At 35.9% G+C, this 22,450-nt stretch overlaps 2 protein-coding genes across 5 annotated transcripts; one reads left to right on the top strand and one right to left on the bottom strand.

Moving 5' to 3' along the window:
* The first annotated feature begins 1,706 nt into the window (after window positions 1–1,706).
* Window positions 1,707–3,634, top strand: LOC124155834 (histone deacetylase 3). The gene is made up of 2 exons (XM_046529967.1): window positions 1,707–2,991; window positions 3,069–3,634. Exons 1-2 carry the CDS (start codon window positions 1,951–1,953, stop codon window positions 3,336–3,338), a joined length of 1,311 nt encoding a protein of 436 aa, XP_046385923.1. The 5' UTR covers window positions 1,707–1,950; the 3' UTR covers window positions 3,339–3,634.
* Window positions 3,635–10,005: 6,371 nt separating this feature from the next.
* LOC124155835 (TLC domain-containing protein 3A) lies at window positions 10,006–22,148 on the bottom strand. 4 transcript variants are annotated; one of them, XM_046529968.1, is made up of 6 exons: window positions 21,802–22,148; window positions 20,903–21,186; window positions 20,327–20,669; window positions 16,731–16,832; window positions 15,214–15,342; window positions 10,006–12,760 (listed from the first exon to the last, which is right to left on the bottom strand). In XM_046529968.1, the coding sequence occupies exons 1-6, from the start codon at window positions 21,835–21,837 to the stop codon at window positions 12,605–12,607; spliced, it is 1,050 nt and encodes a 349-aa protein (XP_046385924.1). In that variant the 5' UTR covers window positions 21,838–22,148; the 3' UTR covers window positions 10,006–12,604. The 4 variants fall into 4 exon arrangements, with proteins under 4 accessions (XP_046385924.1, XP_046385925.1, XP_046385927.1 ...); XM_046529969.1 differs by lacking the exon at window positions 21,802–22,148 and adding an exon at window positions 21,691–21,720; XM_046529971.1 differs by lacking the exon at window positions 21,802–22,148 and adding an exon at window positions 21,330–21,585.
* Between the last annotated feature and the right edge of the window lie 302 nt (window positions 22,149–22,450).

Consider the following 22,450-nt stretch of genomic DNA (forward strand, 5'->3'; position numbering starts at 1 on the left):
GTGGTTGAGAGAAAGCTCTGGGTGTGGTTGTTAAAACAGTCCAATGTAGTGTAAACTCCTGAGTTCTTCTAGAAAGTGTTCTCCCAAGTGGGATTAATGTGAGACAGTGCATATGATCATTGAGGTGTCGTTAGTTGCTAGTTTACATAGGTAGGTGACGCGCATAATTTTATACATTCACATCAGAGAAATGATGGCAATTCAATGTGTAATATTTTTTATCCTAGTACCCACCAAGACTTAAAATAATCACAAAAAGGTTATTATCAATGAACTTTAAAGATATTTGTCTCTTCATAGTTGATGTATGAGAAGTGTGGTAGGAGCAAAGAAGTTGATGCATAAAAGAGGATGGCCGGATCTAGTTTTGGGTGTGGGGCAAAAAGGAATTAAATTCAATTAAATCAATATGAGTGGAATCTAAAGACATCAATTCTAAGCAATTGAAAACATGGGTCACAGGCTTAACTGAATATCGAAAGTGATGAAAGAAATCAGAAAAAATGTATCATACAGAGGGTAATCTAGTTCAAAATCGTTTAAAGCCAAGTAAATCAATTGCATCCAGGTCTGGGGACTGTCCGGGGTGACGTAGCTAGGGGGGTGACCAAATAGCTGAAAAAACCAGTTTTATTGGGGGTATTCAATACCAAACTTCTCAGTAGGGGGCGGCACAACAGTAGTAGGCCTGGATAGTTATTTTGCCTGTATTGCATCCATCAATCCAACAATTTATTGATAGGACCCTTTGCCTGAAGTGAGATGTGCTGTCTCTGTATGAAGTTTTCCAGGGGCAGTCCTATACCTTTTTCTAGTGTAACCAAACTACATTCTGGCTGCCCCCTCAAGAATAACCTGAGAGGTAGTAGGATTAGTACTGAGCATTGGCTTAGGTGCCCCCTTTTGCTTGGCACCCTACTTGGCCACATACTTGCTTGAGTTTTCCACCCCTTTCACCAGTTATGATAAAAATAGTAATTAAAAGTTTCAATGCTTGAAGTGAAAATGACAAAACAATAATTGGGGAACAATTTAACTTTTTCAGTTTTAGTGAAGGAGAAGAGAGAAATAGCAAATGAATAATAAAAGATACAAATTAGCATGCCGTTGGGTTTGCTATGATTTTTAGTTATGGAAGGTTGGCTGTTTTGTCTAGTGCCATCCAGTCTGCCTAGAGCGTGACCCATTGGTGGGTTGCTGCCTAGACAAATGAAATGGGAATCCATGACTTTTTTCTCATGAGTTGCACCAGATAGGTTACCATCGAAAGTGGGACCATAGGCACACTAAGTTTTATGTCATTTACTTCTCATTTTGAAAAATGAAGAGAAATAGTGAATTATCTGTTGAGCAGCAGACGAAGACACATATAAAGGCAGAAAAAGAACACTCATGTGACTAAATAAGTATTTCTAATAAGTGTGATGATGATTAATTAGGTAGTTTATAGAGTGGTGGTAGGCAGTAAAAACCACCATCGTAATATTTAAAAAGTTATCCGCTGAATCTTTAAAACTATATTTTATCATGGGAATGTCGGAGCTCCCGATGATATCACCTGGTCCAATTTTTTTCCTCTCTTTTACTTAGGAATTTATTTCCTTCTAATCAGCTTGTATTTTAAAATTCATGATTTAAATATCGCAGCATACGCTTCCTATCGTTTAATGTCGATGTGGAAACTATCGATGTATCCAGATGTTTCGATACAATCGAGGTATGATGGCGATTGTGCGTTTGTGATTTTTAGTGAATGTAAATGTACCATTTGTTTTTGTTTTACTGTTGATGAACATTTCTCGTTGGTAGTGATTCTCGTAGTTTATTGAAGTGTGATAAAGTCTATAAACTCTGTGGAACCAATCCCTTGTTATTATGTGTTGACCAAGTGATGTTTTTCTTCAACTATTATTCCGTATTTCCTTGGACGCCGTGAGGTCAGACGCAAAAATGTCCAAAAAGACGGTGTCTTACTTTTACAGTCCAGACGTGGGAAATTTCCACTATGGCCCAGGTCACCCTATGAAGCCTCATAGGCTATCTGTCATACATAGTCTGGTTATGAATTATGGACTTTACAAGAAGATGCAAATCTACAGGCCGTACCGGGCAAGTGCTCATGACATGTGTCGTTTTCATTCCGATGAGTACATAGAGTTTCTTCAGCGAGTTACTCCCCAAAACTTACAAGGATATACAAAGTATTTAAGTCATTTTAATGTTGGCGATGATTGTCCTGTGTTCGAGGGTTTGTTTGATTTCTGTTCAATGTATACAGGCGCATCTTTAGAAGGCGCAATGAAACTGAACCATAATTCGTGTGATATCGCAATAAATTGGTCTGGTGGCCTACATCACGCCAAGAAATTTGAGGCATCCGGGTTTTGCTATGTGAATGACATTGTTATTGCTATATTAGAGTTATTGAAATACCACGCTAGAGTTTTGTATATTGACATAGATGTGCATCATGGAGACGGAGTTCAAGAAGCCTTTTATCTCACAGACAGAGTTATGACTGTATCTTTTCATAAATATGGCAATTATTTCTTTCCTGGGACTGGAGATATGTATGAAATTGGAGCGGAAAGTGGTCGATATTACTCAGTTAATGTACCTCTGAAGGAGGGTATAGACGATTCCAGTTATGTCCAGGTTTTCAAACCTGTCATACAATATGTAATGCAGTTTTTTCAACCTACCGCCATTGTCCTTCAGTGTGGAGCCGACTCGCTAGCAAACGATCGCTTGGGTTGCTTTTCCCTTAGTACTAAGGGTCATGGTGAATGCGTGAGATTTGTTCGAGACCTGAATGTACCCCTATTGACTGTTGGAGGAGGTGGCTATACACTTCGTAATGTTGCACGCTGCTGGACGTATGAAACATCCCTTCTAATCGATGAACATATTTCCAATGAGTTGCCGTACACAGAGTATTTGGAGTATTTCGCCCCTGATTTCACCCTTCATCCTGATGCAGTCACTAGACAGGTAAATAAAGCGTAGAGTATTTGTTGGTAGCCTACTCATTGAGATGTTATTTTATCTTACTAACTTTCCTTTTGTAGGAAAATGCCAATAGCAAGCAGTATCTGGAGTGGATCACGAAACATGTCTTCGATAATCTAAAAATGATACAGCATTCACCTAGTGTGCAGATGCACGATGTACCTGCTGATACTTTGGCGTCAACCGACCATGATCAAGATGAGGAAAATGCTGATCCAGATGTCCGTGTCAGCCAAGCCGATGAAGACAGGAGAGTTGAACCAGCAAATGAATTCTTTGATGGTGATAAAGATCAGGACAAAAATGAAGACAGTAATGGGGCATCCTAGTGTGCTCCTCGATATCCTTGTGAAGTAACAAATGTACTCAACCTCACTGGCTTGATATTAATTTAGCTTCAATACTTTGATGTAGGGTAATCTAAACAAAATATCCAGTGAACTACGTGAGACATTCGTGTGAATGACTACTAGTGTTCTGCATTTTTTTAGATCTGGGGTGCAGGAAGTATTTAATATCATTATAGCCTTGTAAATATCATAAATATATTTTATTAAATCGAACATTTTAATGAGATTAATGTGTATTCAAGCTAAAATCTTCAATTAAATTCTAATGTGGAGGATATCCCTTTACCCTTAATCTTACCATCATTTTTTATGGCTTGCTTTCTCTAAAGTTAATTAAAACATGTCATAAAATTTGTTCTATCCGAGCTCATATTCTTGTCCTTCCATTGTTTCCTCAGCCTGTTCGTACATTGAACAGTGATATAAAAAATAAGCACCCTAACTAACTTTCTTCTTTGGCGGTCCACTCTGAATTACTGTTGACCATCCCATCCCTTTTTTTAAATTATGATCGAGTTTTCTGTCTATCCTATGTGCAGTCTCTAAGTTAAGGTAGGTTTCAGCCATTTTTGGCATCTGTGAATGTGGTCAAAGTTGAAATAGAAAAAAAACACCCACACCACTCCCACCCCATTATTTCCACTACAGGGGAAGATTGCTTATTGACTTATGTCATTGGTAGCATGGTTTGACTTGTAGCTCTGAGTTTGTGTGTATTAAATTAAAAGCTTACCAAGAAGGGGGGCTACTGGTTTTACCTAAATAGTGTTAGCGCTGGATTAACACTAAATTAGCGGAAAAGAATGCAGTCTTGTTGTTAAAGCATGGCGCATCCCATTGTGAGGTTTTAATTCAGAGTCAAAATCAGCAAAGGCATATCCTCTTGGCAAGGGCTCACTAAAGGCCCATGGACAGGTGCAGCAGCCCATTCCATAGGGAGCATCCATTAATTATGTGAGGTGATTTTTGGACCCCCATCCCCTCCTAGTGAAATTTGGCTCAACCCGCTCCCCCTCCATCTAATTTCACATTAGATTGTACAAAATGCATATTTTCATTGTAAATATGTTAACTTACATATGAATTGTACCAGCAAATTAATCATTGCGTTGAATTTATTAAAAAACAACTTGTTTGATTATTTTTATTTAAGATTACTAAGATCGTAGTTTAGAATCACATTGTACCCTGTTTCTTGTGAAAAAAAATTGCGTGATACTTGCTGAGACCCCCCTCTTCCTCACATGAGATTAGGTGAGAATCTGCTTAACCTCCTTCCCCCTAAGTGCCTCACGTTAATTAAGGGTGGCCCCTTACTGCATGCTCATGTCATCAGTCCACAGCATTTAATAGTTCTCCTTTGGGTTGGTAATCCCTCACAATCTGCACAAATTTAACCATTGAACCCACACCCCGAACAGTAGAATATATTTTTAAGGCTTTTTTATTTGCAGACTTTTTTTCTGCTCCGATAATAATATCCTAATGAAAGAGAAGTTATAGTTTTCAATGTGTATCAGTTATTAGTTGCTGTGTAGTCACCTTGAGCACTCTGTTTTTACTTACTCTTGAGTGTATACCTATATTCTTGAGAAAAATGGAAGAGAGAAACATTTTACGTATAACACAGGCTTTAAAAGCTGCCTGGAGAAATCATAAAATTTCCTTGTGTTTCTGAGAAAACTTATATTTTATATGTTCGTACAATAATGAGTAGACTGCTTTGCCATGCAAATTAAAAACCTATCCCAAACTGGACTACAGTGAGTCTAGTTTCCAACTTTAATACTTTCAAACTCTTTATGATTTCTGCTTGCACACGAGTATGACTTAGTACAGATTTGTCACCAGTTTGAAAGCACCATTATGAATTATGGAACCTGCCTTTATTCTTCATCAACACAGTTTAGGGTACTTTGTACTCACCTCAAAAAAAGCCAAATACGTACTACAGAATAGGGACCTAAGGGATTCCGTTGGTCCCTATTCAGTGTAAGTACTATGTTCATACAATCTGGGTACCAGGGCCAGCTCCTTTCCCTGGCTCAATAGATGCTGTGAAGGTTCTACAGTTTACATATAAGTGAAATTGTTTTCGTATTCTTTTATTTTTACGTATCCATTCCAATACATTAGGTTATCTTAGATCAAAATGTTATTTCTTTGTTTTCCTGGTAAGTTGTAGTGGCTTTCAGTATAAATATTTATACAAAGGCTAGGTCATAGCAAGTGGGGGGGCGGATCAAGCTTCTACTTCTATGCCCAATGTATGTGGAGACAACACATTAGTGTACCCTCTCGATTTGAACATCATCCCTCAAAAAGTTTTTCTGGCCGTGGCCTTGTGTTAAGGCTAAAAGATCTAACTCGGAAAGCTTGTGGGATTTCTTGATTTCAGTGCACACCTTATTAAACATACATTAAAAGTAGGAGCAAAGCAGATATCACCATTGGCAGATCCTTTTAACTTAATTGGTCTATCACAGAAGTTCAAGTTTAAGTACAGAGAAATTTTTCTCTCAAGGAACTGCCTACATAAACCAAATTACACATGCATGCTAATTATCCATTGAATTCTAGATTTCAAAATAATTATAGAGAATGAATGTGGTATATTTTACTTGTGTTATTTACATTGCAGAAAATTTTTAAAACTTGAGACAGTAACCTGGAAAAAATGCAATTGTATACTGACAATGCTGATCCTACATATAATGGAGTGGCCACCCTGTGTATCATATACTGCCTCAAATCAATGAAATAGAGAACATGTCTTAATTGTTCACAAGGTTTCTTTCAATTGTTGCCATATGTAACTGCTAAAGCTTCTCCAGTTGATCTTCCCTTCTTATCCCTTTCCTGCCGGCACCTTCTGTTGGAAAATGTTTTCTGTGCTACAAGTAGTGTAAGAATATTTGAACCCTCACTGTGCGGAGCTCTTTTTTGGGGGGGTAGTTACCCTGCTATTTTCATCCCCGAGATTTGTGGCTCAACTCAACGGGATGCCTGTCCCTTACCCTAGCCACTGGACTAGATCCTCTAACCCTATCATAGCATGAATCCATGGTCAGTTTATTGCGTTACCAGAGTTTTTTTCAACTAAATATTGCATTTTGGTTTCAATATTCTTCTTACAGTATTTCTAAAATTTTTTAAGTATTGTTGAGTATGAAATGGATTTCCAGCCTTGGAAACAGAGTTGGTGAACACAAGGTACTAAGACTATAGGAACAGAACTCTGTTATTTTTAACTCTAAATTTAATTAAAAAATTAATTACGAACATAACAAAATGAAAAATTTATTTCAAAGTATAAAAAATTTTAACATGCAACAAAATAAATCATTTCAAAAACCATTGGCAATATAACAAAGGATTCCTGTGGTGAGGATGATCATAAATGAGTGGGAAGATTGGGCTTAATTGCCGAGGAGTGGCCCTAAGGACTCGCTAAGCTGGTTCTCAGGCCGGGCCTGAATGCATCCGACAATGGCTACTTCAGCAGTCACATCCCTTCTTCCCTTGCATCGGCTAGAGCTGATGTCAGGTCATTTGTGTTGAAAAATCCACGACAGGTTCATATACCCAACATTATGTCTCCTGTGTATGAAAATGCCCATCGGCTCCACCCAACGCTCGGCCTGAAAGGGTTAAAATTGAACTTGTCCTCTTGTAAATATGAAGATATTAGCTTTGATTTCTAGTAATTAGTGCATACGTGATACAAAAATGTTGCAGCAGGATTTCATAGGATCCTGTCAGAGGAGGGGGAAAGAATACATGTATAGTCATGGCTGGCAGATCTGGGATACATGCATAAACTACCCTACATTTAAAAAAAATCATTATGACTTCAGATGAATGTAAATCATCCCTAGGTAGGTCATTGCCCCGTTAGGTGATTTTTCTAATTGGAGTGATGAGTACGATACTATCGATGTGAAACCTTTGCTAATATAAAACAGTCTCTGTATTTTTTCCGTCTAGCTTATCTAAATTGACATAAATTAGAAATTGTAAGTTTTACATGTTGTAATTCATTGAATATATTATTTTTGGCAAAAAAAAGTCACAACAAAAGAATTCTAGCCAAGTTAATAGTCCAATGTGACTTTTAAAATCAAGAAATATGCATGTATAAAGTAATAAATAATAATAATGACATAAGCACGACCGATGGAGGATAGAGGGCGTCGCCAGCGGCGAGTTGGGGGAACTAGAACGACTCATCCGCTCAGGGAGAAGAAGAGGGGGCCTCTGAAAGCATGGGAGGGTAGGGGCCATGGTGGGGTTGGAGTGTTCTCTGGGTGTTCGGGAACTCTGCCTTCCCTGCAGCGAGGCACTGGGAGAATATGGACGAGAGCAAGGGAGGAGCTTGTAAGGTCATGAAATTTTGTGAAGTCTTTTTTTTTCTAGGCAGAAACCTGCGAGCTGAGAGATTTATGAAGTTTGAATTTTCAGTCTGTCTCATCTGGTTTGGGTTTGATACTAGTAACACAGGCCTGCATTTTTACGATTCTACCATGTTTTTCAAGTTCTGTTGATGGAGTACCATTTATATTTGTGCCCTGAATCCGAGAAATGTCTTATTTTTACTGGATTGAGTCAGAACTTTTTTTAAAATTCACCATCTTTCAATATCTAAACTGTCATATTTAGAAGGTAATCGAAAATATAAGACGCACAATTACATGTGTACTAACGTGTAAAATACAGCATAATGTGCACATATGTATGTACTTACTTTTCTATTTGTTGCGTGTAACCCTTATTACTTTCATCATTGTATATATCAGTGGAAATTATATTTATACAGTTATGCTAATTCAAGCAAAGTTATGCTGTTGTAGTAAAAAGTTCTCATCCCATTTTGGGTTCAGTCTAATATAGGTGCTCCTTGTGCTTCGTTGATAAATCGATAAGTAAAAGTGACGGAAGCATGATTAACAAATTTAAATTATGTCAGAAATGCATCATATTTGGACTCTTTTTACATTTGGTGAACATTCCTATTCTTTAAATCATACGGAGGTAAAACATTAATCCCACAAAGTTAGTGGTTGTCACAGAAGAGCACTGTACATATGTGACTCATTCTATTAGGGTGTTTCGAAAATCGGGGACCAAGAAGGCAGGTCGCGTGAAAAGAGGGGAGATGGCCAGAAGCAGAGGGGGGAAGCTATTTGAAGGAAACCACTTACCATTGGTCTCAGGTAACTTGAAACTTTTACTTGACTTATGTGAAATTTTTTCCTACCATAGAAATCTGGGCTCAATCCATTGCTACTCCCTATTCCACTTGGTTTTAATTTTTAACAGGGGAACTACTTGCATGCTTAAAATATATAGTGTTTGGTGTCATTTTCTTTTGAATTTTGTGTACAATACAAACATTTCAATCCAATCAAGATAACTCATCATTTGCCTAAAGTCATGGTTAGATGCTTTTGGGTCCAATAGGTGACTCATTTATTTGGCCTCCAGAAACTAGGAGCTTTGAAGGTGGTTGGCTGAAAAAGGACAGCATGGGTGTACCCAGAATCAAAACTAGGGGGGGGGGGGAGGGACAAAACTAGCTGTGGTCGTTCAAGTTGTAACTTTTTTGCCCAGAAAAGACCAATGAAACCAAAATTTTAAGGAAATTATGGACAGCAATTTTTTAGTTTTTATAATTATTTGCTTGAAAAAATAATGATTTTTATTATAGTTCCATGTCTTGTACTAATATCATTTTTCTTCAAAAGGAAAATTTGCTCATAACTCATGTTTTGAACTAAATTTATTTTTACTTCTAAGGGAGGGGCAGTTGCCCCCTCCCCCACCCCTTACTGCTGGGTACGCCTATGCTAGAAAGGGTGAAACAAGTTTCTATTATTCTTATGTAACTTCATATTTTATTTAGAAAGGTTTATGATACTTGTAACATGTAACCCGAGTGAGCAATTATCTGGGGTGCCAGAGGCTTGTTGGGGGGCTACGGAGGGTAGGGAAACGTTAACGGAGTGGACTGGTGGGTGGGGGATAGTGGATTTTGGGAAATGTGGGACGTAGTTACTATTCAATGGTGCTGAGATTCTCCCGATTGGTAGTTCCATCTCTTGGCAAAGAATCACACTATGTGCATGTCGTGTATAGCCTTAATGACTTTCTTGAGTAAAACAAAAATGTTTCGTGTAATTCCATGAGTAGAAACACATACCTGGCTCTTGTTTACTCACATTTCTGATATCAACAACCCTAAACTTGTCTGACTGTAACACCAAGAATGGCACATGTGCAAGTTTTTAGAAAAAAATGTACTTGCATATTGTGCTGCAATAAAAATGAACTAAATCTGCCCAAATAGGTACCTTATAGGTATTTAGAGCTATCCTATGGTAAATGTCAGAGAAATGGTGCAAAGAGCCAGACATTTCTTGCGGACCAAGTATTTATTTTTACCTATCCTCAGAAAAACCAGAATATTTTTACGGATGAATTGATATTATTCACGAATTAGGCACCCTCAACATTACTGGAACTGTTAACTTTGGCAAATATAGCTGATTTTCTGCCGTCCACTGGCAGGTCCCAAACATCACAGTCGTCATCTCACTCTGTCTAAGGCCTCCCCTAATACAGCATCAATATCAAATAAAAGATTGTGTAACACATAATACTTTATTGCCAATGAGATCCATTGATTCTGGTAAATAATCAGCCAGCACACTAAATATTTTACAGCGATGATTTTCGTAAACCAAGATATTACATAACTAGCAAATGCCCTAAGCACTATTACAACCATCCATAACATTGCCACAATTACATACTCATGATTAAATAGGCATTTCAAAAAAGCTTATCAACAATTTTCAACAGAATAAACATACAATTTTCCAGTGTAACTTTCAGCAAACAAAATAATTCCTCTTGGATTCATTTAATTTTTTTCATAAAATATGTATATTAATATCTTTCTTCCATAACCTCTTCAATTTCCTCAGTGCCTTAATCATAAATGCTCTAAGGCATATGCTCACACTGATGACCACAAAAATTCTTAGCAAATATAGAAATTTTCCTTTTAAATTTCATGAAAGAAATAGTTACCCTTTAAAATTTTAACCAATGCGCACAGCCACCATATTCAATGAAACATTCTTAGCATTGGTAATCCACACAAATCTCATCAATACCCCATAATTCAGAGTTAGAAACTTCATCAAAAGCAAAGTTGAAATAAGAGATAACTAACAGAATTGTAAAAAAACATAAATGCAAAATAATTGTGGACAAACATTTTTTAAGTCCATCAATTACCATGATTAACCACTACTTAGGCAAATTATGAAGAATTTCTTCACTATCACAAAGAACAACAAATAGCCCACCAATGCATTTAGAGAAAATAACATCTATACAAATACATTAAATCTTGATCCTCAACTATAATCCAGAAGCTACCACAGGCCTACAAGTTCATTATGTAGCTCTTACCAAGGATAATAACATTAGTTACAACATCTTTCTAAACATTTGACATTTTTGAACACATTTTCCTTGAGGAGCTACTTCATAGGCTCAATTTTTTAACGTAAATAGGAATTATGAAGGCACCAGTTTTTAAAAGCTGGCTCCCACTATGCAGTCGCCTTCATTGATTTTTTTAAAGAAATGTGTGGCATACAACTGGATAAATCATAACTTATTTTCATTAGTAAAGCCTCCTACAAAAATTACTTTTATTCCTATCAAATGCCAGTAAATAATAATTTACTTAAGCAATCAGTATACTATTCATACATGGGGATTTCCACAAGTTTGTCGCTACAAACTTGGCTTGACTAAATGTTGCACCCTCCTGACCAATGTAAGTAAAATTCAGTCTTAGCATGTTTCTTCTTTAGATGTCTCTTCATCTACCAGATCCAATTTCTTATTACAACCACAGAGATAAAAACCCCTTTCTTTATGCAATGTGAGACTGAAATAGCTTAAATCTGACTATAATGCAGGTGCAAACCTTACAATAAAAATTGCAATTAAAAGAAATTGCACATTTAAAAAGACAAAATTTCCTGATAACAGCAGGTCAAAAATAAGATCAATTCTGTGCGACTGTTTTTTTGAGATCCTGAATATACCTATCCAATCAATAAAAAACATTTCAAGAAATAAAAATGCAATCCTGTAACTGGAAGACCAATAGAAGTGATTTCTTACACTAATAAAATGAGTTTAGCATTAAATGCATTCCTTGTTTTAGCTCAATTGAACTGTACAAAAAACTGTAATTTTATCTTAGCCAAATTTAATACTTTGATGAGCAGAATGCAATCCCCAACAAAAAATATCAGATCCAACAATCAAAACATGAAATTCAACGCTGTTCAAAGGAATCTAAGAGACATCAAGTGATACATAAAATATTAGGAACATATTCATGACTGATCAGTTTCTCTGGCTTTGGCTTATAGTAGACATTTTACATCCAAGCACATCTTTTACGCCACAACTCACAAAACAAGGGCAGTATTTTAAATTTGAGACTGTGCTATCATCAAAATGCATTTAACCTCACATTACTTTGTATAAAACTGTTTCAATCAATTCCCAAATAACACTAAAAAAAATACTGGATAAACATTATCCATAGCTGCCTATTCCCTAAAAGTAAACTGTGCTCGAAGAGCATGACCAATGGCTAAACAACTCTTGGCAATGGTATACTCTGAATCATACTACAAATTGTACACTAAACATCTAACAAATCCCTGTCCAGTGACACTTAGCACATGCATAATCTTTTAAACTGATAATGAAGTTTGGTATCTAACAACCATTCACAATAACTTATAACTACTACGTGAATCAGGAACCCGTTCATTAACTGCTATCACAGGAATCAACAGGGAATCCCAAAACTAGTTTTGACTTATGGTGACTTAGCTTCTTTTTAAATATAATTACAAAATTGAAATAGTATTAAATACATAAATAGAGTATGAAAAGATAAGAGACAACGTAAAAATAAGTAATTTCACCAATGTATGCTAACTTCATTAGGTTTTGAAGCTAGTGTGTTGTATGTAAAAATTATACTATGCTAGGAAGTCTCCTTTAATTTCTTAAAAACATTAGAAATTTTAACAGAAAAGTAGCAAAAATTATACCCTTACATTTTGATTATCCTTGGATGTGTGGGTGATTACAACTGATGTCTTCTGTTATTCACATGGTGACTGAATTCACAATTGAGCCAATCAACTAACCATAACGTCTCCATCTTTTTTGTCACTCTCCTTTCGAAAGCAAAGAACCTTCACTGCCCCCTGAACCATTAGCGTGAACCAATAAACTTGAGGCATCATCAAAACAGCTATTCCTGCCTTACACGTTGTTGGCAATGAGGATACAGCCTGGAATAAAAATTATTGATACAAAATGATATTCCTATAACTTATGCAAAATCGGCTATTAATTCCAGTTCATACATAGACAATTCAAGATTATGTTTTATAGTTGAATTCACAGGGGCAACACAAGTCAAGAGTGGGGAACCAGTTTTTATTTATGGTATAAAACCAATTCACTGCTATGCTACTGTTGCTAAAAGCAGAAGTGAGTTCTTTCTTCCACTTATATAGCAGTGAAATTTTTCTTCAACCTTTGATATATTTAAGATGTATTCTACCACTTGAAGCAAGTCCCAAAAAATAAATGTAAACACAAATATTTCCAAGAGGCAAAAGGATGCAAATAGCAGATATGTCTGCCGTATACTAAATTACATAAGCAGAAGACACTTACAGAGTGTTACCTTGTTAGACAATTTTAGCCCAATTGAAGGCATATCTGGTTGCGACTAATCTAATAGCCCTTAAACCTATCAAATTCTTCTAAGGAATAGTGATTTCAGGTGTGCATGAAAGACCCCTGTGTCCATGTAGAGAATGAAGCAGATATGGCATCCCTAATGGTATGGCTACACATGATATCACAAAATATGTAACTTTGGCCAATAAGTTGCAGGCTGATTTTACTTTTAATTTTCAAAAGAAAAAAAATGTTCAAGTGAATGATTTCTCAGATTGATTGTCCCCACATTTATCCTTGACTGCTTCTGTGCCTCAACATCTCACCACACTTTGAAGCAGGTACAAAAGCAAAATTGAGTTTCCTTTTCTTTCAAAACTAAAATCATGTTGCTTACCATATATATGCAAATAACATATTACCAGAATTTTCTTCAGCTTTTATAGCCTTGTTTTTACCACTTAAGCAGAGGTTCAGCTCACTTTCACGTAATGTATATCACTCTGTTCTTCTGATAGTCTACATCATGAATCAACAAAACGAGGCTTAAAAAATAGCAGGTTGTTTTACAATTTACTTTCCTATAAGCAACGTCTGGTACTAGTAGAATGATAAGGTTAGCAATGTCTATGTTCCATTTGGTAAGACTGAACCTAATAAGTGACTGATAATTAATAGCCTGGGGGCAAATTCATTAGCAAGGCAAGTAGCCAAGAAGTGAATGAATGAAAGTGGGTGAATGGGGCAATAGAAAAAGCTTAGTCTCTAGGTATCATGAAAGCTTACACAAATCACAAAAACGTTTGAATTTTGAATCCTTTGACGTTTGAAATCACGGAATGCACATTCTTTTGCAAAAAATATCTTTAGCAATGTCATGATTGTAAATGATTAACAGGAATGTCATCCACAAAATTATGGAACTTTTAACTAAGTTACGAGGCGTGTTTTAAAAGTGAGTACCGTTTTGACATAAAAAAACAACAATTTTTTTTCAAAAATAATTTATTCACTTGAAAGGCCATACTTTACTCTACTTTTCTACATAATGCCCATTACTATTGAGGCATTTATCGTATCTTGGGACCAGCTTTTGTATGCAATCGTCAAAGAAGCTTGCCGCCTGATTAGACAACCACTGCTTCACGGTCGTTTTCACTTCGTCATCATCGGAATGGCGCTGACCCACCATTAAGGGTGGGTTGCTGGTCGATTTGTTGACTTGCGGCAACACAATCAATGCAACAGCGTACTGTGTGACTTGACAAAAACTGCGGCCCGTTATTCAAAACAAAAGGCGTGGCATGCTGAGTGCAGGTGTCGGTTTTGCTCCACGATAATGCCCGTCCACACACAGCAAATCAAACACAAGACCTTATCACTTCTTTTGGCTGGGAACAATTAAACCACCCTCCATACAGTCCCGATCTAGCGCCGAGCGACTACCATTTGTTTATGCACTTGAAGAAGCATCTGGCGGGTCAGAGCCATTCCGATGATGACGAAGTGAAAACGACCGTGAAGCAGTGGTTGTCTAATCAGGCTGCAAGCTTCATTGACGATGGCATGCAAATGCTGGTACCAAGATACGATAAATGCCTCAATAGTAATGGGCATTATGTAGAAAAGTAGAGTAAAGTATGGCCTTTCAAGTGAATAAATTATTTTTGAAAAAAATTTGTTGTTTTTTTTTTGATGTCAAAACGGTACTTACTTTAAAAACACGCCTCGTATCAGTTTTTTGTAGAAGGAAATGCTGGTTACTACCTCACAAATCATTTTACCTCACATATAAAAACTTACACCAACATAATTACATACATTTCAATTGATTTTACTTAAAACTGTACATACATATTACTATTATTACTGCATAATGAGCTTGCAAGCCTTTATATTTGAGAAATACTTATTTGCGAAGCAAGATTACTACACACAGATAATCTTGATAGATAATGAGTGCTGGCCATTAGTGAGGTAAAAATTCAATTTCGGTGCTAGCAATCTTCTCTCATATACTAAAGGAGAAAGACAAGGAAGTAAAAAAATTAGTTACCTTCCAAAATGGGAGTCCTGCAAAACGCCCATACATGTAGCAGACATAGGGGAACATGAGTACTCGACAGAAGAAGAATGTGACTAGCATGGTGATTCCATTCACCACATACAGGATTGATGACTTCAACTAGAATGAAAAAAGAACAATTTAAATATTTAATAATTAAAGATAAAAACAATTATAATATGTCCTCTTGTTTCATAATTGAAAAAAAAACCAGTGGGCTAAAAAACACTGTTCCCCACATAAAAATTCTCAGATTGTCGAAATTCCATCAGCAGTGAAAATGGCCATGGTTGTAAGGGGTGGAGTCCATAAAGCTGATACTGCTGTTCTCAAGACTGAAGCTTAAGGTTGCACAAGGCAGCATTTGATGTGCTAGTTTCAATAATGAAGTCTAAAGATTCGAAGTCCTTTAGTTCAATTAGGCTTATTTGCGTAGATGGCTTATATTGATTGAGGCCATTGACATATTGCGTTTAAGGAGCTATTATTTGTAAATAATTTTGAATTTTTGAATCCATAAGTGGCTTTTATTGTCAAGGTTGATAAATTCAGAGAAAAATTAAATAAATCATCCAGTTTAGGCATAATTGCTTTCCTATTGGCCTTCCCTTCAATTTTATTGAAATAATTACTAATAAAAGAAGTTGTGCTTATATATTTTTTCTTTCCACATTTAGCACAATTTAAATTGCGAGGGGTCATTTAGATGATGTATGATGTCTATTGCTTCCGATTTCAGACTGTATTGACCAGATCAACTTGATATACTTATTATGTTCTGTTGGATTATGCTTTCATCTAGTCATGGTAGGGTATCATAGATATCATTTGAACAGTGTTTCTGCAACTAAGAGTGAGAAAAGAGAAAGTAGTATTTTATAATTTGGCAATGGCTTTTGATTCAGACATATTCTGCTGAGAGCTACCTCAAAAATGCTGAAAGGATGGTTTCAGAAACTTCATTACCCAACTCGGTGACGAATTCTCACTCATGCGGAAGCTGAGAGTTTCGGCCTATATCCCATAATTAAAATTGCAGGTCAACATGTCTTCCTCCAAGGGCTTCAGAACTCTTTTTGAACAGCAGGGAAGAAAGCCTTTGCTGGATATATTTGCAGCATAGGGCATGGCTCAGTGGCATGACCAATGCAGCATCATTTGGGATTGAGAAAAATTTCAGCTCTTGGGTGGTGGTAATTTTTTGTCCCGGGACTGTACATATGTATGTATTTCTTCTCTTTTACCTCATAAATAAATTGTCCAATGTAATTCATTCAGAGTGCTAAGTATAATGTAAAATTGGTCAGATTGTAGGTTGAAAACCTTTAAAGTAAAGACCTTTTTTTTCAAATATTTTCTTGAATTTCTAAAAATCTTCAAAGCCAAAGAAGTAATTGACTGACAATGTAAATCCTTTTCAATGGCATTGAATTCTAAGATCTGCTAACCATGAAAATATAGAACAGAAACTGAAACCAAAAACTATTCAATTACATGTTGCTCCTCACCTTTAATTTGCTCAGGATACCTCGGAGTGACACAAATGGTGTGCTAAGCTCCATTAAATACACAAATCCAAAAACACAGTCTCCCAATCCCCCACGAAGGTACTGCAAAACAAGACAAAATATATAATTTTATTATTAAATCAATAAAAATATAGAAAAAATCCTATCTATAACAAATACTAGCAAAACACTTCCACATTCTGGTCCATTTACAAAATGATTTGCATGTGTTTAATGCTAGGAGAAATAAATGTATATTTAGGCTGCCAGTTACTTATAATACTGCAACACATCCAGTTGTAAGTATTTTCATCTAATTAAATGAAATAATAGTTTACCAGGAAAGAAAAACAATTTCCAACAGTTTTGAACCTACAGCAGAACTCTCTTATAACGATAACATATCAAAATTATGAAGCAAATTTTTGGTCCCGACAAAAAGACCAATACAATCTATAGCAAAAGAAACATTGCTACAAAATTTTCGTTATCACGAAATTACTAACCTTAGTCCCGGTCCTGGCGGTTACAAAAAGAACTTTATTACAAGTTCCACGAACAATCAACGGCATTTAGGTGGATATATACTTCGCTACGTTATAATCATTGCACTATGTTTATGCTCTCCTCTTTCACAGAGCCTAATATTTAATTATGGTCAACCGTTAAGAAATAATTATTTCTTCAGTAGGAGATACTTCAGTTAGCATGTAACATCATATAATAATGTTCATTCCTGCAGAATCAGGTTGACCCACTCATTACATGTAAAGTGGACGTACAGAAAAGCATTATCTAAAAATTTATTAAAAGAAAATACTGGTAAAAATCCTACAAAATAACTTCCATGGACTTTAAGAATTTGGAAAAATAAATTTTTGAGAGCAAGGGACATAGGAGCAAAGATAATAGAGAAAATTGAGAGACTATAAACTATTATGCATCAACTACTTGCTTTAAGAAAAATGAATATATGTAACACACTGTTCAAAAACTAGCTACATACATAACTAGTGTGAGTACCCTATTGGAAAAAATCAGCCGATTCAATTGAAAATTCCAATTGAATTCAATTGAAAATGCCAATTTTCAATTGAATTTCCTTGTATTCAATTGAATATCCAAAAATACAATTGAATTTTCAAATTTTCACTTGTAAATACGAATATTCAATTGAATATTAGGAAATTCAATTGAATTTGAAGAAAAGATACAATTGAAATCTCAAATACTCAATTGAATTCTAAAATATTCAATTGAATTCTCCAATATTCAATTGAAATCAAAAATACCGTTATTCATATGTTTACGTGCTCATGGTTGACTGGGTTGTGGTCAATAGTGGTTAATTTTTTGCTTGTGGAGAAAAGACTATTTAATATCGTTGTTATTTAACCTGTGCTTGATCCCCACAGCGTTGTGTTAGGTCATTCCTGTGTCTCTTCAGTGATATAGTGGAAGTCTTGATGTGATTGTTGTGCTTTAGTGTGTTCATTTAGTAATGTATCGTTTGCCTTCAGTTTTTTGACTGGTTATACTAACGTTTGTGTTGAAAATGTAAGCATATTTATATAAATTAATTATGCGTACATGCATTACGTCGCCGCCAAAAAACTACTAGCATTGTCGGAATAGTATGTATCACACAGGTTTGTTTGTGTGAAGTGAAATTCCCGTGTTCTTGTATAAACATGAGTGACATGTTTCTGTTGTGAAAAACAAGTTATGTTGGCTTAATGCAAAACCAGAATTATATATGCCAGATGATGATATGCTGTATCGAAACCGGCCGCAAATATATTTTATTTTGTGAAACAGCTAAGTCTTTTCTTAACCTTTGTGCATCATGAAGGAGTTTCACCATGTTATGCCAACCACCATCGCATTCAGAATTATATTAATTGGTATTTTAAAGAAGCCTTTCTTAGATAAAGACGTGTGAGATATTTGTTGGTAAAGTTGTTATCGCTAATCTCAGAAAAACGTTTGCTTTTCGACAACTATTCAACGTTATTTGAACTGGTAAAAGATAAGGTGATAAAGTGGTATAGTTGTTGTTCTGATAATCATGGTAAAATTATAGAGCTTTTCGATAACTATTCATAATTGTGAGAAGTGATGGAAGATGTTGAAAACCCCCAATTAAAGTTTTTATGACACTGCTTCTAAAAATATTTCAACTTTAATTTTTGTTCACATATTTTATTTATTCAGAATTCGGGATCCGTGAAATTTAGATGTTAATTATATCCTACCTAATAATAAGTTTACCATATTGGATGTACTTATGAATTTGTCACTTTTCAATTGAACATTTCAATTGAATTTTTTCCCATTGAATTTTTCCAATAGGGTAAAGATCCCTTGAGACATATGTATCATCCAGGTTTTACTCAGAAAGCACAAATGAAGTTAATGGATCATTTTCCATTGTTAAAAACAACTTCCACCAAATATTACCAAGAAAATAGTTGGGTTGAAAATGTATGTGCTAACTCATAAATGCCATTAAGCCTGACTCATACAATCACTTTCTCGGGCAACCTGACGGATAAACCCAGCGATAGCTTTAAGAGATTATGAAGATGATAGCTTAATATTATTATTGTTTCAGGGAATGTCTTAATGCCCATCAGGTTTCCTTCTCAAATTCCATCTAATAAAATGATTGCTAACTTCAACACAAAATAGACAAGAGGATTGAGATAGTGAAAATTAAAACATTGGATAAAAATAGGCATGTAAGTATTGATGGATTCAACATTAGGTCATCAAGAGCCTAGTCATGGCACAGAAACATAACCTTACATCCACATTGCCTAGAGAGTATCATCACATCCACACCAAGAACGATTCCTATGATAACAACATAACAATGGTATAAGATTACCTCCAATCGTCACCTTAGACACCTTGAAATTACTTTTTCATGGTAAATTCCAATCCCACATCACTTATGGGATATTGTTCTGGGGAAATGACTCTCTCTCCAGAAAGATCTTCTCTCTCCAAAAGCAAGCCCTAAAAGCTATGCTTCGCCTTCCCTCACGTACCCCTGGCAGACCCCCATTCAAAAAACTGTCAATTCTTACTGTTCCATCCCTCTACATTCTAAGCTGTGCCCTATTTGTAAAGCAAAACCCAGAAGATTTCCCAGCTCACCACAAAGTACACTCCTACCACACTCGTAATCATAATAACATTCACCTGCCCCATTATTCTCTGTCCTCATCTCAGCACGGTCCACTTCACTCAGCTTCAGTCATCTACAATAGCTTACCACCGAACATAAAATCCATTACATCCATATCCAATTTTAAAAAATGTCTAAAGGAGCTCCTAATTAAGAAAGCATACTACACCTTAGCAGAATATTTTGATAATGACTGTGATTGTTGTAAAATGTGACCCTCTATTTTATGCCTTGTATATATTTATGTATGTATGTATACCTGACGATTTCTATGTTGCATAATGTAACCAACAGAAATAAAATTATATTATTATTATTATAAGTAAATACTAAACACAAAGCTGCTTTGCACAATGGTGATGAAATTAATATAGAAACAAAAAATGTCAACAATGATACTTACCACAATTACTAAGAAGCCAAATGACCCAATAAAAAGGTGATGAAGCACAATGACTGGCTGCCTGACAAAGTAGGACAAAAATCCTTCGAGGGATCCAGCTCCATGGATTCTGGCCGGGGCCATTCCTTTCATTTCAGCATCAACACCACCAGTGATAGCTCCCACATCATGAGTATAAACATGGTACATTGACCATATATCATAGAAGAAGTAAGCCATACCAAACCAGGCATATGCTTCAGACATATAGTGAGACGAACGCAGGAAATTTCTGGGACAAGACCACCAGCACACAACAGCTCCCGTAACACATGACAAACATGCTTGAACCGCAGAAACAAACCTGAAAAGGTAAAAAAAAATTGGCTTGATCCTACATAAATAATAAGCTATAATTATAGGATTGCACATTGATCACTGATGATGATGAAATAAAATACCGTGATGCATTTATAGGCATCTTTGATCATTAGTCCATCCATTACTATGCAAAACAATGAACCAAATGCACAGATTTTATACCAGAATGACAAAATATCAAACATCAATTTAGTGACACCCTTTTCATTAACTTACTTGTTAGATATATCTAACACTTCGAACACAGTCAGCTGGTACTTCTTCTGAAAACGATGGCCAGGAGAAGTTTTTAAAGCTATGTAATTCACTAGATCATATAGAGATACGAAGAATACCAAGCCCAATAAGGATAGCCAAACACCGCGAGTAACTGAGATTCTGTCCTCAGGGTTCAGAACTAGAATGGAACCAGCAGCGGTACCTAAAGATCCTAAGACGGTGGCCAATAACAATGACCCCGCTGGAGCCATACAGCCACCTCTTCCCTGTTTTCTTAGCATCTGTAATAAAAGATAAAATAATACAAATCTGCACAAGAGAGGATGTAAGTAAGAACTACTTATGTACTTGCCATTTAATAAGTGCCCGAAGCATATAAATACTATGGAAAGATTCAACAAACGTGAAAATACTGTTTACAAACATTTAATACGAGGATTGTTGCAATCTATTACGCTTGTCCATCGTTTCGCATACCCTAGCGACGTGACCTTGCCAAAATGCAACAGAACTTTGACATTGAACTTACGTGTACTATGGAAAAGTAAAAAGAACATCTACTTAATCCTTATAAGAAAAACACGCAATTGGATATCATTCTATCGCACGTAGGAGAGGAAGAGAAACAAAATGAATACTAGGGAATTACTGTGGCGTACGCGAGCGCGACATGACATTTCTGATGCTAGGTTGACTTCTCTTCCAAATGCAATGGTGGCAACACTTCTGACAAATGGATAACAATAATGTTCATGCAAGTACTATATGCATCAAGGAATACTAACAATTACGGAAACCATTGACGTAATGCTCAATTTCCCATATATGTACCGTAAACTCCCGAATTCCACCTGAAGGCCTATCAAACATATTAATTGTAAGGAATTGAAACTCACCACATTTTCCTTCACAGCATAAGATTCGGACTCCATTTGATAATACGTTTAATGTAGGGCTACGGCTCAACCTGTTGACTGCTACTAAAGAATTCTATCTAGGCAGACATACTGACTTCAATCGCGTACGTCATACCTCAAACAAGGCTCTGCTTTAAGTTACGCAATTAGAATAAATGAAATAGATCAAATTATTCAACGTTTGAAAAGCCTTGGCCTCAAGCTTTGAAGGCCTCGGCTAGTAACACAAGTTGTTTCCGCAAGACTAAAGAGGGAATACCAGCGCCATATCATTGATCTCTCCCGGGTCAAAATGTCTGCTTATACGAGCTGATGGCTGCAAGGCGTAAGCACTGCAAAATGCAACACAGCTGTGAATTAGTGGTTGAAAATGCCTAACGTAGAATTCCACATTATTGCATATACTCTATGTATATATATTCTTCAAATGCTGAGCAAGTCAAGGTTTTCAATAGACAATGTGATACTTGACTGTGACGGTATGTTTTATATATATACATGCGAATTTACAATCAAACTGAAAAATAATTCTTGAACCAAATTTGACAGATATCTGTTAATGGTAAATGTTGTCAAAGATATTCAATTGACAGATAACTGTTAATGGAAAATGTTGTCAAAGTTATTC

Source organism: Ischnura elegans, chromosome 3, assembly GCF_921293095.1.
Source record: "Ischnura elegans chromosome 3, ioIscEleg1.1, whole genome shotgun sequence".
Lineage (NCBI taxonomy): Eukaryota > Metazoa > Arthropoda > Insecta > Odonata > Coenagrionidae > Ischnura > Ischnura elegans.